The sequence below is a fragment of the Convolutriloba macropyga genome, chromosome 11 (assembly GCF_964194025.1).
Source record: "Convolutriloba macropyga chromosome 11, txConMacr16.3, whole genome shotgun sequence".
In the NCBI taxonomy this organism is placed as follows: Eukaryota; Metazoa; Xenacoelomorpha; order Acoela; family Convolutidae; genus Convolutriloba; species Convolutriloba macropyga.
In genome coordinates, this window is record NC_134478.1 from 40,170,024 (window position 1) to 40,187,906 (window position 17,883).

At 37.8% G+C, this 17,883-nt stretch overlaps 1 protein-coding gene across 1 annotated transcript in view; it reads left to right on the forward strand.

The window, feature by feature from the left end:
* LOC142350017 (protein O-mannosyl-transferase TMTC3-like) overlaps positions 1-17,883 on the forward strand; it is a 197,285-nt gene that overhangs the window by 123,693 nt on the left and 55,709 nt on the right. Inside the window, exons 2-6 of the mRNA XM_075401916.1 lie at positions 9,046-9,251; positions 12,728-12,991; positions 13,056-13,182; positions 13,256-13,374; positions 13,497-13,732. Coding sequence (XP_075258031.1) covers positions 9,072-9,251; positions 12,728-12,991; positions 13,056-13,182; positions 13,256-13,374; positions 13,497-13,732 — 926 coding nt within the window. The 5' untranslated portion in view covers positions 9,046-9,071. The remainder of the gene's footprint in view (positions 1-9,045; positions 9,252-12,727; positions 12,992-13,055; positions 13,183-13,255; positions 13,375-13,496; positions 13,733-17,883) is intronic.

Genomic DNA, 17,883 nt, shown 5'->3' on the forward strand with positions numbered 1-17,883 from the left:
TTGTTTGAAACACCAATGAGTGGGGTACAAGAGAAACAATTCTTACTAACACAAACAACAAAAGTAGAAGCACAAAGATACCTGCACCCAAAGTAGCGAAACAGTGGAAGCAGAATAGCCTGGTGGAAACAACCAAAAGAAATTTAGACAAAGAACCGCCAAAAAGAAGCACTGCTTCTCTTGTGCAAAATGTTACCGAACGGCGATATCAAACAAAAAGTGCAATGGGAATAACAAGACCATGGAAACTGACAAACAAGGTTTTTCATACAAGGATAGCGATTCAAAGGAGAAATTTGATGAGGACGTATTTTTTTTAAAATGTGATACGACAAAAAGCAGAGGGCGTGGAACCCACATTGAACGTGCAGCTGAACTAAATAAGTCTTCAATTGGTTAGCATGTTGAGTTTTTCACATTCCTCAGTGATTTTGGGGTATGGTTTTGAGAAAATTCTGCGAACGCAGATATTTGCCATTTCTGAACGGACCAAATGCGAAAAGTCACATCTCAAGGAGGAGCAGGTAAAACAAGGAGGACTCATCTACTCTGAGAACAGCTGGAGTAATTCAAAATACTGCATGTACAGAGCCGTTTATACTGTAATTGTACTGGAAAAAAGGGGTTGTTATGACGATGCAACATACTTCAACGAGAAAACCCAAATAATTCCAACGTTTCACCCTTTAAAAGAATCAGTCTGCCAGATAGTATGGCAGGAAAAAAAGTGCTGTGAGCGGGTCCTGGTGACTTTACAATTACCGCTACTAAAAAAATACTTAAAAGGATTGTTGGGGGCGGAAGTTAATCAAAGTTTGCTCAGAAAAAACGAAAAACATTCATGAAAGGTGCGGAGGAGAAGGGAGTAAATTATGACTACCCCGTGAAATGGATCAATCCACAAGGTAAAAAACAAAAACAGTGAGATTATGATAAATGCTGGAACCTTGTTCATTCAAATTAGGGAAACAACTGAACGAACTTGGTTTTATTTTGAAGACACTCTGAAACAAGAGCAAACCTTGTTATATCAAGGAGATACGCTTGAATTAGATTCAATACAATATATTTTTGACAAGGATACAAAACAAAATATTTTTACGATAGTTACATTTCCGAACTCAACAGCAGCAAAGATGGTCAAGGCAGGAAACAATCGGTACTTGACCAAAAAGTTAGACAAAAGAGGAAATATAGTATTTCATGTGAAAAAACAAGACCGAACAGGTATAAGATTTCAACTTTTTGAAACAAACCTCAGAAATTTGTGTTACACAAATGAATCCTTGAGGATCAAGGAACGTAATTTTTCACCAACCGATATATCTGAGACAGATCTCAAGGACACAAAGCTAGATCAATTCATTGTGTGGGATTTTCGAGCTATGTTCAAAAAATTGAAAGAAATAGAGCTATTGAATTTTTAAATAGAAAAACTTCAGAGAGCAATGATTCTAACTAAACCAATAAATGGAAACGCATACCAGGTTTTCTTAAATCAACAAAACTCTCTGCGATTACACGCAGATAGAGCGGGAGGAGTACTTTTTTTCCATAAGTGCGCTAAAATTGTTGTCCGTGTCATAAAAAATTCTTTTTGTACCAAGGAATTACTAGTTACGGTATCTTCTGACAACACTTCTGAAGGGATAAGATACATGGACAACATATGTAAGATTATATAAAGAAATTTTACAAAAACCAACTGCAAACCCTGGTACCCGAACGCAAAACGGGTCATGGATTACATATGGCCAAGGACTAAGGCTGGTTGACAAGCCCGATGATACGCCCAATTACAGAGTTAACGTCAATTTGTCAAGTACTGCACCAATGGAAAGACTGTTCAATGACGATGACTTTGAACTAAGCAAGACAGCCAAGGATTAAAACACTCGAGAAAAACAATAACCGATAGAGAGGTTTTCCTGGGACAAGGGGGCTCATAAGAACATGCGACTATAAAATATTTCCACCTGGACTTCAGATACGGGCACCAGTGGCGCGAACTCTTAATTTTTAATTAACTTTGTAATAAAGTGAAACAAATCTGACATGTGGCCAGGGAAGTCACCATAAACTTGATGACTATTTTTATCGGCTTAAAAATCATTATTTGTGTCAATCGATATGCTACGCAGTGGCACCAATCCGTCTGTTGCACTGCAACCCATTAATCCAACGGGGGAATTAGGGTCTTTTCATGATCTCAAACCACATTTTAGGGCATAAAATTTGACAAGAAAAAGGACCACAGTTGAAATGTGTGACGCTGATACAAACTTTGTAGTTGTAAAAGCAAAAAATGTCTAAATCTATTCCCGAAATAGCTGAAATAGAAACTGACACACTGGATTAATTGTATTTTGTAATACGTAGGAATGGCAGAAACAAACGTGGGCGATTACTGTTATTATCTACTCGAATTCTGCAAAATGAAGTCAGTCGTCAGGCATCAGGTTAATAGGATTTTTGAAGTGACGTCCAATAAAAGATATGTTATATATTTGACGCATTTTTAACCACCCGATATCGTGGAGAGATTTTCAATCAGTGTTATGAAACTGAATGTGCTGCGAGGCAAAATAGAAGAGCAACAGAAAAAGATAAACAACTGCAAAATGCTGGCAACTGCTGGGGCTCGGCTCGAAGAGGAGTTTCGTCAGTTGAAGCTAAATGTCAAAGGTTACACGAGCAACTTCTAGAGACAAAGAGATTGGGAATTAGCGAGAGTCCTGCAGGAGGCAGGTTGAAATGTTGAACAGAGATTTGGAGGATGCTAAAAGCCAAGCAGAAAACAAAACAACGGAATGTGTCGCTCTAGTAGATGAGCAGGAGTGTTTAAGAGGTGAGCTGGAGAATGCCGAGCAGGATATCAGAAAGCTTCGAAGAAGGGTGAAAACTGAGCAGACGTCAGGAAAGGTCATCCAGAGGAGTTTGGACTGTATAAATGCAAAAAGCCCTTTCAGTCGACCCTCAAATATATACGAGCTGCTGTTCCTGCCTCAGGGGGCAACAGCCACCGCTATTTTGGAACACTACAAATGTTATCTTTGCTGTGTCATCCGGACAAAGATGGTCGGGAGGACCTGTTCAAGAATATTTTGACGGCGATGAATATTCTGAAGGACAAGAAAGACCGAAGTATTTATGATAAATTACGGAATAGAAAAACCAAGAGTATTTAAACTCAAATATGGACTAATAAAAAGCTTCTGATTGAGTGGAACACTCATTTTTGTTACTAGGAGGCAGTATAGTAACCCCTTAATAGAATGTATGACACGCTTGTAAATTAAAAAATGCAGAAACGAATAGAAGTTTTCAAAAAATATATTAAGCAAAAAAAAGATTGTAATCGAGAACATACCGGACATGAACAGAAAACCAAAAGCATAATTAATTATGGTGGGAAATATCACGGATTTAGACATTGACGAATACGTCGAGGAATTTTTGTTCTTGACCGGAATCGTCAAGCAGGTAAACCTGTTATCTGGTAGTTAAATTAACAGGGACCCATGCGGGTAAAAATAACCATGAGAAGTCCCCCAACCGATTAGAGAAAAAGGTAAAAATAAACCAACGTAAATTAACCATTGATATGAACACAACCAACCACCAAAATTAAAACCTCAACTCAAATATTCAGCTGCCTTTCTCCAAACAATAAATCTTATTCATCTCTTTTACAACAGTTCTCGTCAATTTATTCTTCAAACCTTTAACTCTGTAAATTTAAGTGTCTAACTTTTAACTTTTAACCCTAGCCTAAGAATAGCTCCCTGTGAGAATCGAATGTCATCATAGCTCGTGGGCAGAGCTAAGATGATTTTTCTCAAACGTGCATTGTCTCGTAATTGGAGCGTCAATTTTCAATTTTGCTTTGGGTGTTTGGAAGCTTTTAGCTTTTGATTGGTCGTTATTATTGTAAGCTCACTGCAGTGTTTGAGAATAAAACTTGAATTTGATTCGTTTTCAATTTAAAATGCACTGCATTAGATATGCACTTGTGCAGCAACCGTAGCAGCAAGTTATCAGAAAGCTCAGAGGAATGACTTTTACAATCTGAAACTCAGATGTAGCCTGTTGTCCGAGTCCAGTCTAACAGATGTCTGATAAGTAGGAATAACCGATTGATGCAATTCATTTCAAAAAGACATTACACTATTCAAATACAATTTAAACAAACGATTACCGTATAATAAGAAAATGGATACATCGCGAGAAAAGACTGAAGAGACTAGCTAATGAATCGACAGAAAAGACTAGCTAATGAGGAAATAAGGTTATAAGGAAAGCATAGAATTGAAAAAAAACGAGCGGAAATTTATAATTTCGTTGAGAGTAACTAAATTTTACGAGTGGCTATGTATTTATCAAAAAGCAGACTGGAAATCTCAGACGGAACTGCTTCAGTGTGATAGTTTATAAAGAACTGAACAATCTGCCAAGTGATGTGGTGACCAGCAAGCCACTGAATGTATTCAAAGCAAATTTGGAGAAACACTGGAAACTGAGATATTACGAGACCAACAATTCGTGAACGGAAAGGAAAAATGCCACTAACGAGCTGGTCAAGAGGCTATCGCCTAAGACCAGTATCTCCGACCTGGCTAGGAATTTTCCTGCTATAGTTATTAACGTGGATGAAAACATCACAATTACTGAACCACACAAAACTTAGACAGCTCTTTTCTGCCTGCAAAGCAGAACATGACATTGGAAACTATCAGAAAAAACTATACGCTTATGTGGGATATGATATCACGCTCTGACAAGATGTTATTTACGTCCGGTTTGTATCAACAACTGATCGTAAATGAAAAGTAAAAAAGAAAAACGTAAAGAAATCGTAAAAAAATTTCAAAGGAAGTTGATAGTTTTTACCACATACTTTATTGTCAAGGATACATCACTTAAGGTCAACATCTTGCCTATATTCGTGTAACACAATTTGCACACATGTTTAGAATGTTAATACAAGATGGAAAATACTCCGTTAACCCTATGAATATCTTAGAATCAGAATTTTGCAACACGAGACCAATATCAATTGGATGCACCTAAGTCTGACCGCTGCGAAAACGGACGAAATTTCCTGAGTCTGCTCAGCATACCTCCCATACATCAAGATTAAATTTCTCTCTCCCCAAGTATTCCCATCAAGCATACATAACTAACAATTTATTTGTGGAGCTACAATGATGGAGGAGGATGAGGGTGATCACGCTTTGTTTGTTAGTTATCAGTTTTTTTGAGGGGTTGCAGGTTCCACTTCAAATTGCACTACGAAGAGCTTCTGTTTCGAGTGGACCTACTGCCTCTCTATGTATCTGCAATTGAACAGCTTACTTTTCTTTTCGAGTTTACTGGAACAGAAGTTGTGCCCCATTCCAATTCCGCGTGATGCAGGAAAGAGAGATCTATTCTTTAACCTCAAAAGGGTCAGAACCGAAAGAGCCCGACACGAGTTCTTCTACCGAATGAGACGGATTGTTCTCAATGTAAAGCTTATGCAGAATCGTCAAAACAACTTCTCAGAGCGAAACGTGTGTTCTTGGCAGCTGGCATGTGATTGCCACCTGTGCCGATATCAGTGGTAAGATTCTAATCCAACAACAGGGAGAAATCCCCTCAGGACAACCTGAAAATCCCCAACAACAACAACAACAGGAGCACAAAACCTTCCAGCTGTCGTTATCAAGTTCGTTATAGCTTTTGTGGAAGAGAGAGGAGTATAATTGGATTAGAAGTTTTTAGTTATGGCGTTGTCAGCCGTTTTGCGTACGATGTTAGGAATTTCCGACGCTTTTTCTCAACTTAATTTCGGGTAGCTCAAATTCTCGTTGTTTAACAGGTGTCTCGGGGAGAATAGGTCTCGTAATGTACTTCGTCGGGATGAATATTTTTGTTGTTGATAAACGATACCTGAGTCATCATTTGAGTTACAGATACACCGTGGCATTTCGTTCAATTTTCTCTATTGGTTCCCATCTGTTTTTGATGGATACCATATCTGTGAGTTGTTTGATATCAATTGTACGTATTTAGTTTGGTCTTCAAGCTTGCTTTGGGTGAGATGTTTCGCTTTAGCATTAGAACGCATTCAAAGATTTGTTGATTCTCAGTCTGAAGTTTTCGATGATCAAGAAATATCGGAAGAGACAATTAACCATAGATATTTTTGTTGTAGTACGCCTTCAGGCCCTCCTGATTCGCTAGAAGTTTTGATTTCTTCTTTCACAGCCAGAGTTTTCCTTTTAACCAGTCTTCCGGTCCATTCCATTTTTTCGCTCCAACTCCTTATTTGATCTGTTACCATGCGCCTTGTCTTCAAGGCTATTTGTAACAGCTTTGAAGCTATCTGGGTACCCAAAGCAGAGAAAATTTCCGACGTAATGAGGTGGGTTCCTGATGTACAGGAAGAACATTAGTGGTCCGCGGATTGAAACTTGGGGGCCCCCATTTGTAACTTTGGCTGGCTTATATTTTGTGACGACAACTTTCACCATTTGTTCACTGTGATAACTCACTCGCCTCTAATTCTTTGTTTTCTTTTACTTGACTACCTCCGATATGTTTAACTAATTTTACTAGACAATTCTAAAGGCACCAATCTGATTCAGCTTAATTCAATGACATTCGCTATAAATCAATTGTGTTTACCTTCAGTTTGACGATGCTATGAGCAAATAATTGATTTCGTAAATTCATTGTTTCCTAATTTCTTTTGCTTCATTGATTCCTAATTTGCATCTTATATTTGTTCACGGTTGTTGAAGTAGCCTGCCATCAGCCTTACTACCATAAGTTTTCCTTATATACCTGCATTTTGAAGCTAAAAGTACCTTCTGATGATCAACTTTGACTAATCCTCTCATTTGGAAATTTTAACCTTAGCCTAAGAATAGCTCCCTGTGAGAATCGAATGTCATCATAGCTCGTGGGCAGAGCTAAGATGATTTTTCTCAAACGCGCTCCGTCTGGTATTTGGAGCGTCAATTTTTAATTTTCCTCTGGGTGTTTGGAAGATTTTAGGTTTTGATCTAGCTCTAAGATATTTTTCTCAAATGCGCTACGTCTAAGACATCATAGCTCTAAGATATTTTTTCTCAAATGCGCTACGTCTCCTAATTGGATCCTGAGAAAAATTTGTTTTTTTTTGTTGAAACCCTAATTAATTCGCTAAAATCTTCCGAGATGAGCTAGCCGCATTGGTAATAGCCATAACTCAAATGTATGAAACGCTAATTTTGCTAGCTTTTCGAAACAGAAAAGAACCTTAATGGAAGTGCTTCATGGAGCTTGATTTCGAGAATTATTGAAAATTTGTCATTTGGTATCAATAAGAAATAATTTACTGCTGTCAGAGCTGTTGTGAAAGCTCAGGGTGGAGCCATTATTGTGAAGGTGTTTTATGCAAAATTTTTGCTGGAACTGCTCTCAAATGAAGCTTTTTAATTATATTAGTTCTGTGGTCTTTTAATGCGATTTTTTACTTGACCGATTTTTCATCTGACCCCTATGACTTTTTGTCCTCAGAACGGGATAAACAGTTAACACCCGGGGCCATTAAGGGCTCTTAGAGTTTTTCAGTTTATTAGACTCTAAGCATGCAAGTTGCCGAAACTTCTGGAGACAAAGTGATCGTGTGAAGGGCGGTACTTAGTTTGATCCCCCGTCACTTAACCCCAATTCACCCCTCCACCACCTCTGCACCCTACCCCTGCACATTGCTCATCTTGTAACCCAGCACGCTCGCGCCCTAAAACAATATAAGTCTACCCGCCCTCAGGTAAATTTTCTGCCAAAGCAGTTAGTGGTGTTACAAATCTCTTTCACATTCCGAAGCAGGGAATCAATTTTCGCCGACAGGTGTTCGATTTTTTTTAACAAACACAATCAAAATTACAGAAAGCAGAAATATAAGCCTTCTCCCGCCCCTCAGGACCACCAAAATTAGGTGGATGCATTTTGAAAGGGACAAAAAATTTGGAACAATGTCAAGATTTTTGGTCGAAGCTAGTGGACCTCTGATACTCAAAAGTCCTGCTGTTTGAAAACGAGTCGTCCGACGGTAGTTTCATTGCTCTCAAACAAAATTTGTAGCAGTTATACTAGTCCTGGGGTATTTTGTAGGCGATTTTTTCTCGGTCAATTTTTTGTCTGGCCTTTTCGTCCTCAAAAATGGGATAATCAGGTAGCTCTCTGAGAATTCTACGCCTTACTAGTCTCGCAAGCGGTTTTCAGAGCTAACCCCCTTCCCTCAAATCACCCCCCCCCCCCCCCCGCTCAACATTCCCTGTGCATCATCTGCGATTTGAATCGTCCAGCACTCAAAATCCTACTCTCTCACGGCTTGACCACCTAACTCCACTCACCCTCCTAACGATAGCATCCTTCACCTCAGTTGGCTACTACCAAAGCCAACCGCTCAATGGCCGTTTGATAGCGATTTGCCCGGTTATGTCTGGTTTTTCAGCTAGAATATTGTTGATTATTCCTTTCTCTACTTCAGCGTTTTTTCATCACTTTCAGTTTTCAAAAACTGAATGATTTGGTAAAGCCCTGGGAAATAAGTCTCTAATATGCAGCTCGGAGGTATAATAAGCTTGTGGCTTTTGCGTTTGCAGAAAGAACTGGACTTTGCTTTAAACATGACGTCAGGGACAGAGTCCTTAGTAGCTGCTACTGTAAATCATCAACAACATATTGAAAGGCAACTACGACCGATCAATTACAGATAACATATTTAACCGTTAACCAGAGCAGTTCCATTTGAAGCAAGAATCAAATTGTTTTTACAGAAATTAAAATGCAACACGAGAAGTTTGTTGCACTGATAGAAGCCAACCATAGGAACAATCTGTCAGAAAGATTAAAGAATGAAAGAGGAAAATCAAATCGGAGTGAAAGTTTGCATTTAAGCTCCATCTAGTGATAAAAATGGTAAAGACATAGGAGTGTGACTTTCCTGTTCGTGAATCCGCAACGGTATAAGATTTCTGTTACTAAAATCTGCTGTAGCGAAATTTTTGTTTCAGATTAGTATGTAGATATCAATTCAAATGCAGCTCTTTTATCCTGCAATCTGTGGTTGTGCTGCTTTGCTAGTTTACACAACTAGTTTAAATTGCGGCTTCGTATTTGACGACAGCGCTGCAATTCTCAAAAACTATGATTTGAGGCAAACACACCCATGGACAGAATTGTTTAGAAATGATTTTTGGGGAACAGCTATGAAAAGTGTAAGGAAATACGTACTGTATTTTGACCCTTCCAGGTACAGAGCGAGCCATGCAGGTGCAGAGCCAAGCAGCGTATAAAAATAAAACCTTATCTTCTTCCAGCTCGATTAGTTGCATCGTCAGTCAAGAGTTTTAAAGATTCGCAAGGGCTCAACTAGTGACTTAATGGTTACCTCTCGGAAGCCCTCAGTTCCTCCCTTTTTACAGTTTTATAGCTAATAGCGTACAATTTTACGAATATTGGGTTCTCTTACAGTGACAGTGGGTGGCATAAATATTTTATTCCTGAAAATAGGGCGAATGAGTATGAAAATTTTGAAAATCTATCTAACGCCACGATGACTGTTTCCCTTAGAGATTTTAGCAGCAAGGGTTCAATAGAAGACCAAGTGCAAAAATTTATATGTACTTTTAGTTGTAAAAGTATTGAACGTTCACCATTACTGATCTTCAGTAAAGTAATTAAGGCTTTTTTAAAGCCGCAAAGCGATAGCTGAAGCTATTATTGGCTTTCTCTTGATTTTTTACAATTAGAAGAATTTGAATTGTATTGGTGTGCTGTCTTTTTTTGGAGATATGTTCCCACTTTTTTGACTTTTTCTTGTCAATGAGAGGTCAAACTGGAGTAGTGATTTTAATCGAGCTGGAGTATTAAGAAGAGCGATGACCGAGTAGTTATAATGCGTGACATTGTTTCAGACTTTTTCAGAACAAGGTGTATAAGCAGATATTTGGTTTTTGAGGTCATTTTTTTCACGGCGTCAATTCGACTTCTGTTTCTGCTGTTTTCTGTACATATTCTGCGCGAATACCTTTGAAAGGTGATTTGTGTGTTCTAATAATGCACATTTGCAGTTGTTTATACTCAACTGATGTTTTTCAGGACTTAGACGCTATTTTTCAAATTATCAGAGGTTTTTGGATTTTGTCTGTTTACGTCGTTTTTGTTACTTTATCTAGTTAGCCCCATTAATGAGATTCCCGATTGCTCTACATTGAGTTTTAATCAAATTAATTTACTGGTTTGAATAGTAATTAAACGGTGCTTGCAAATTTGACGCTTTTTGTTTTCAAAAAATCTTTTATCGTTCTATCTTCCAGCCCCATTATGGATAGCTCTCAGTAGCTCCTTTTGTGTCGCAATATGATCAATTTAAAGGATTTTTTTTCAAATCTAACGGTTTTCACGACTCTGACTAGAATTTGGATTTTGCCCCCTTTTTTGATTTTGCCCCTTTTTTGGATGTTGCTCCTTTTTCCGTTTTGTAGTTGTTCTGCCACTTCCTCACTTACTCACCTTACTGATAGACGCTACTAGCCATTTTTAAGCATTTGTGAGTTAATCTAATTTTAAATTTGAAACTGAAGGTTTTAACGAATTTGACACTTGAAACTTAGTTTTTTTTATTTTAGAATTTTGCGAGTTCTGGTAGTTCTTTTGTTCTGTCATTTAGTCTCAATAATGACATGCCTCTATGTTTTCATGTTTGAATCTTTTTAATTGTTTTTTATGGCTTCACTACTTTGACAGGACTTGTTTTAGGAATTTTCAAGTTTTTGGATTTGGCGCGTTTTTCCTATTGTTTTTGCTCATTCTGTCGCATAGTCATTAAAAATAGGTCTCTCTTGCTCTCTAATTGGACATAATTTAATCCATTTAAGAGTTTCAGCGTACTGCTAATATTTGTCTTGGCTTTGACATTTGTTTTCAACAATTTTTGAAATTTTGAGTCTACTTTTTTGTTAATTTTATTGCGTTGTCGCCCAATTTCTTCTATTAATTTAATTGAACTTGATTTCTATTTATAGATAATGGGAAAGAAGTTGTAGAGTTCAGGTTTTTTGTTTTTTTCCCAATAACTTTGATGCCACTTATTGCAAAAGCAGGTTTTTTTAAACCAAATGCTTGTCTTTTTACTTCGTCCCTGTGTGCCTTTCTGCAAAAATTGGCGTTTACCTAAAATCCCATTGTGTAAAGAACTTTCGAAGTTGACGTTTTTGGACATAATAACCCCAATAACTTAAAGTGAAAGTTATTTACTTTTAAGTGTTGTGCTTTCTTTTGTGGACGCCTTGGTTTATGACTTGTTCATTATCGGAGGCTGTTCTTATAGGGTGGCCGATAATTTTGTCTTCCGTTTGTTCAATTCTTCGAATTATAATTCGGGACTGGTCCTGCTATGGTTTTTTCATTCATTCATTCAATTTCAACTGAATTGCGTTCGTGACTCGATCTTGCACTCTTAGTGGTGCTTGTTTTTGTTGTTCATTCGCGTGATTAAGTTTTTGGTCACATGTGACTTTACATCACTCTCAAAAGTGCCTTCCTCACTGAAATTGACCGTTCTGTAATTCAAAAAGATAACATCAAGTGAATGAGTGGCCATGTAATTGAAGGTTATTTGAGAGCAGCTTATTGAAGCAGCAATAAGTTAAACAGATTCTTAATCAAAATATAACTTGTCTACATTTAATAAAAAAAAAAGAAGTTTCTTTTTTGTCCTTTTATGTTTTTTGAGACTGCAGATATACGAAGCTATTGCGGCTATATTCTGGCAATCTGCCAGCTATATTATGTTATGTCGATGTGCACCCGCACATATTCATAATTGCTTATTGTTTAGATTTCATACACTCACTTAGTCCATTAAACACAAACGGCATTTACATTATAATGAAGCAGCGAAGTTTACAAATTAGCGCGTATGTATGAAATTACTATTTGCATTTTTGTAAGCGGAAGTTGAATAATGCATGTTTTTTTTTATCAATTTGGTATTTATCTTGTCCAAGAATAGTTGTTATCAAACTATTTTTTAAGTAATGGAGAGCAAAAATACGTTCAATTTAACTCAAAGGACGACATATTACCATTATCAAAACAAGTATCGGTAATTAAAAAAATGATTTTCGGGGTGGTGCAAACAGATTGGCTATAAAAGGCTCGGGGCAATCAATAACAGGAAACAGCCGTAATTAAACAAATATTTGAAATCCTATGGTATCGAATACAGCTTAAAGAATGCGGAGCCGGCAACAAAGTCTGAGTGACATCATAAAAAGTTAACCTGTTTTATCTTAACGACTTCAAGCATGTTATTTTTGAGAACTTTAAACAAATTGTCTAGAAAAATTGAAAACGTTCAAGTTCTCCTTCTCACGAGCAAACTTTCGCAAGAACTATTTATGTTAATGTGGCATCGTTTTTGCTGCCTGGCACACTAATTTATTCGCAAATGGCCAACGTAGTTCTCTAACTTGTACCGATCTATTAGCTAATTGAATTAAGTATCCGGTTCTCCCTCATTCTACCGAGTCCATTCAGCTCAAATGCAAATGTTCTCCGCCGCTTTTATTTAGCTCTCTTCTCAGTTGAGTTTGTCAATATTTTTATGATCACGAAGATTAAAACAATGAGAGGATCAAATTTTGTACTTTACTATTAAAAAGCATTCTGAGATCCTTTTCTGTTTAAGGAGAGAAGTCACAAATCATATCGGCCTATTACAGTTTTGACATTTCGAATCAACTATCTTCTTCAAGAACTGGAACCCTTTGGCTATCACCTTGTCAATGCACTTCTTCATGCATTGGCTTCTATTCTTCTCTACCTATTTCTGTCGTCTAACTTGCGCTACTTTGATACACAAAAGCCGAGCTCTTCAACCAATCTGTTTGATCGGAAAATTGCCTTTATAACTTCTCTTCTATTTGCAGTGCATCCTGTTCACGTCGAGGCGGTTAGCATTTGAATTTGTTCACGAAATAACGAACGACAATGCCTTTAAAAAATGTTTATTTTAGGTAACTGGAATTGTTGGGCGTGCAGAAATTCTGTCCTTCATTGCCTCGCTTGCTGTTATGTATTTCTGCATAGTTTTTGCGAACTATGCTAGTAGTACAGGGAAAGGAACTGCACCTATTTATTGCAGTTAGTATGCTTGCTAATGATAAAATGTCGAAATTGTGGTGCAATGAAAAGACGTTAGTTTGTTTTTGTTCAGGTGCGCTATGCGCATATTTGGCCACTTCTACGACCCTAGGTTTGGCCATGTTGTGCAAGGAAACAGGGGTTACTACCTGTGCTGTGTGTGCAATAATCGATCTGTACTTCATTTGCCAGGTACGAGTTCAGCCTGAAAAAGAACTTAATGGTCCAAACTTAAAAAGGCGTTTTTTTTTCAAAGAGTTCATATTTTAATTGCATTGATTCTCTTAATGTAAACAGAACTGTGTGATGTTTAGAAAAGTTTACGAGATGTTTGGGACGAATTGATTCCTTTCATCATCTGGACAGACAAAAACAAGGAGCCGCCTAACCTTGCTCTGGCAACAAACAAAAATCAGAAGAAATCTTTGGCTGTGAGTGGGTGGCTGCGGCGATTTGTATTCAGACAACTACTGCTATTGACAGCACTTGTTATTCTGGTTTTCCTGAGAATCTATCTTGTACAGGGTGGACAAATGCCTTCCTTCACTGCGTAAGTACTTCGACAACATTCGAAAAGGCAAATCGCATTCTACATGTTTTAACAACTCGCAAAGGATTATTGGTATTCTCCAAGTTTTTACGACGCGAACAGGAGTATTGCTTTTGTACAGGTTTTTTTGAGCTGAAGCAAGTTTGTTCATACTTACTTTGATTTTTTTTTCGAACGCTGACTTACGTTTTAGAACGTTGACTTCTGTTACATTGGACTATTCCCCCCCGCCCCAACTACCTACCCCCACCAACAACCCCCCTATACCTACCTACACCCACCAACCCCCTATACCTTCCTAACCCCCACCAACCCCCTATACCTACCTAACCCCACCACCCCCCTATACCTACCTAACCCCACCAACACCCTATACCTACCTAACCCCACCAACCCCCTATACCTACCTAAACCCACCAACGCCCTATACCTACCTAAACCCACCAACGCCCTATACCTACCTAACCCCACCGCACCCTCATCTAACCCCTGGGCACCTACCTATCTAACACCTGCCGACCCCCAATATATGTTGATTTGTTTTTCATTTCGATATTTTTGAAATAGGTATGTTTAATAGCCGCCCTCATCTTCTCAGCCGGCTATTATAGCGCTCCTATTTTTACAATTCAAAGAATTTGAATTGTATTGGGGCGCTGTCTTTTTTTTTAAGATCTGTTCACACATTTTCCTGATTTTTGAAGTCAAATTGGAGTAGTGATTTTGGTCACGCCGAAACAGGAAATGGAGCGAAAAAGCGAGTGGTTTTGCGGCGTGAATTTTTTTTCGCTCTAATTTTAAAGTAGAATGAGAAAATTGTGTTTGAACAAAAATTCGGTTTCTCGGTAGTGGTTTTTTGTTCACATGCGGCAATTTCACTCTGATTTTTACTGTTTTTTCGATTTTTTGGATTGGATTTTTTTCTAAATGGTTTTCCCAATCCATTCAAAGCTCTATCTAGGCCTAGTTTTTTGTGTGAATTAAATTTTCATTTCTCGTTAGTGGTTTTTTTGTTCACATGCGGCATTTTCACATTGATTTTCTTTTTTTTTTATTTTTTTATCAGAATTTTTTAAAAATGGTTTTCTCAATTCACTCTTAGTCCATTCTAGGTCTGGTTTTTCTGTTTAGTCACTGAAAATTCTTTGAATTGTACGTCAGGACTTGTCCTGCTATGTTTTTTACTTCGTCGAATAAAAAAATGTTTCGCTTTACCTCATTTTGCCGCCTTTTCAACATTTTGCGTGAAATCTTTTTGACTTCTCTAGGCTAGTTTCTTTCTTCTCTCATTCTGCTAAAAGTGATTTTGAACATCATTTGCTCAGCAAAGCAATTCAAAATGAACAGAGTCAGTATAAAAAAATTGCAGTCAGAAATAGAAACGGGATAAACCCATAAAGCCCAATTTTAGATGCACGCTATTTGAACGTCGTTCCTATAAGTATTAGTTACCTCTTTCTAATGCTTATTGTTATTGATAGTAGCCCCTGTAGCCTCTCTCTAAGAAACAGAAGTATGTTCAACAACGAAATGCCATCAAAATAAATCGGACTTAAAAAATGTTTTTGTACAAAAATCTTTTTTTTTCAATATCTTCTGTTATTTCAATCCCAATCATGCTTATTGGAATCAACGGCGGCTATTTTCCGGCAATCTGCCGGTTATGTTTTTTTGATATTTCCGAAGTAATCCTTTGACTTTAGTTTTCGAACATTGACTTTGCATTAGAACGTTGACTTCTGTTTCCCAACAGCAACTGCTGGTAATATTCAAGGTTGAAAGTTCGTTGAATTAATCTTTCCATAACAATTCCTCCTCCCTATTCAAACTCATATATGCTTTTAACTTTTTACACTTGTGGTTATCCAAACCATCGCTCAAGAAAATGTTCTGAAAGAGGGAAAACGGACAATAGAGGAACCTCATTACCCTTAAATTGCTAATCGAAGAACTAATAATGGCGCCCTTATTGTCCTAATGTAGAACAGTATTATCTAAGTTCCGAAAAGAGCATACCAAAATTTTTCTAACATAGAACCATATATGAGATCATCTCTTCTCCTTATGTCAAAATTAGGTTTGATATCGAAATTAGTTGTCAAGCGTTAATAGACACTGGAGCTTGTGCTAACGTGATCAGCGTACGATTACTTCAAATTGACGAAATAGACAAAAATGTCAAAATAAAGCAACCAGATTGTACCTCAGTAAAAATCGCTGCAGGATATCTAATGGGAATAGACAAAATGGCCATAATTAAGTTCGAACTTAACATCAGAGTTTGTTGAAAACTTTCGCGTCCCTTCCCCTACTAACTCGGTTTTTCTTGGCAACCCCTCCTTCGTCAAGCATGATATTTCCCTAGCCCAAATACAAAGTTATCCAGTTCCCCGACTTAACAGTCCAGTTGGACGAAGTCAAGTCAATGAACGGAAAATTTCACTATAAGATTCCTTTTTATACTGCTTAATATTGAGAAGCTGTATTAAGTTGACCCGCAAACACGATGCGGAGGTCGCATTTTCTTTCTAAAAAAGTCTAGCTGCAATTATTTGCTACTAAACCGGGAGTGAATTGAAGAATGTGAGAACTTATTAGTCGATTACTGTGACATATTTCCCAAGCCCCCGATTCGATGTTGAATTCAAAATTAAGTTAACTCCAGAGCAGGAGCTACAGTATAGGTCGAGGTACAGGGACCGCCGACAATCCATTTGAGCAATGATTGAGTTTTGATATACTACTATGGAGTAATAATACTGCCGTTGTCTAAATACACTCGTCCATTTCTCGCTCAGAAAAAAGTCAGGCAATTGAGTTTATTTTAAGGAAAGTCTATTACGTGCTAACGAACAACGATCACAGTACGACCTTCTCAATTTCGGACATGAGGGATACAGCTAGTAAGATTCTCAGAGAAACATTGTTCGCAAAGGGAATCTCATGCAGATGGCAGATAAAACTTAAGTACAACTTCTGCTTTTTAACTTCTGAAGAACGTTTGCTTATAAATGTTTAGAGCAGGGTTTTCTCAAATCAGGCTTTAGTTCATTTAACCGTTACTATCTAGACCACTGTTCGGTAGCTGCAATGATAACTGTTCTTGGATGCCATTGGAAGGTCGGGCTGATTTTAACCAACTAATACCGAGACTGAAAACAATTTGAGTAAGTACAAAGATTATGATTGAAATCTTTGCCAGATAAATGTGAGTTAGCATTTGAAGCCATTAAAGTCCTAGGCAGTACAACCACAAATGGATTACCGCCATAATCAGAGAAAATCTCAAATTTCCTGCAGAAAGTCGCGATGCCAAAAACGAAGCCAGTTAGAAGATGGATTGGTTTTGCGCAGTTTTCAAAATTTTATATAAGACCTGATTCTGCACTCTTGCGCTATGGAGCCGATTTACAAGCAGGTGAAACGCAGTACATAGCCTTAGAAATTGTGAGAAGAGATTTACCTGAGGCAACAAAGTTGACTGATAGTTTGCCTGGACCCGGCCTACAAAATGTTCTCTGCATGCAACTTATTAGGGAGCCGGATTTGTGCTTTTGGTAACGCAGCTAAAGGAAGAAAATCTTCGTCCCAGAGTCTTGAAGCTTACAGACAAAACAGCTCTGTAACATGTTACATGTTGAATGCAAAGCGAAGTCGCCAGTTATTTGGAACCCAAAGATTTGAACGTACCGAAATCAAAGCATTACAATGTTCGAATCTTATGGATATTTCGAATGATTTAACTGATAGAAATTACATTTACCAACATGTGAGCAGGCAGAAGACAAAGAAACTGTGGAAGCAAGTGAGTGAAGGCATCATGGCTTAGGTACGGCCTTGTAGTACCATTCTGACGAAACTCTCGGAAGTGATTTTTGATAGAGACCATTCTTCAAATACACGTAGACTTTTTAGAATAAATTTTGCTAAAGGGAGTGCTTACAGTAAAAGTCAAACATCGGACAAGCAGTTACTGCCAGTTTTTTTTCCGCTGCAGCCATTTCAAGAAAAATTATGCAAATGAATTGGGCGCAACTTGAAAATATGTTCTTAGTGATGTTTTTGGAGTAGTTTTTCGCAGTATCCTTGACAAACGGTAACGCTGAAACAGTTCTTACGGAGCGTTTGGGGATTTTTCCCAGCGAAGCTGC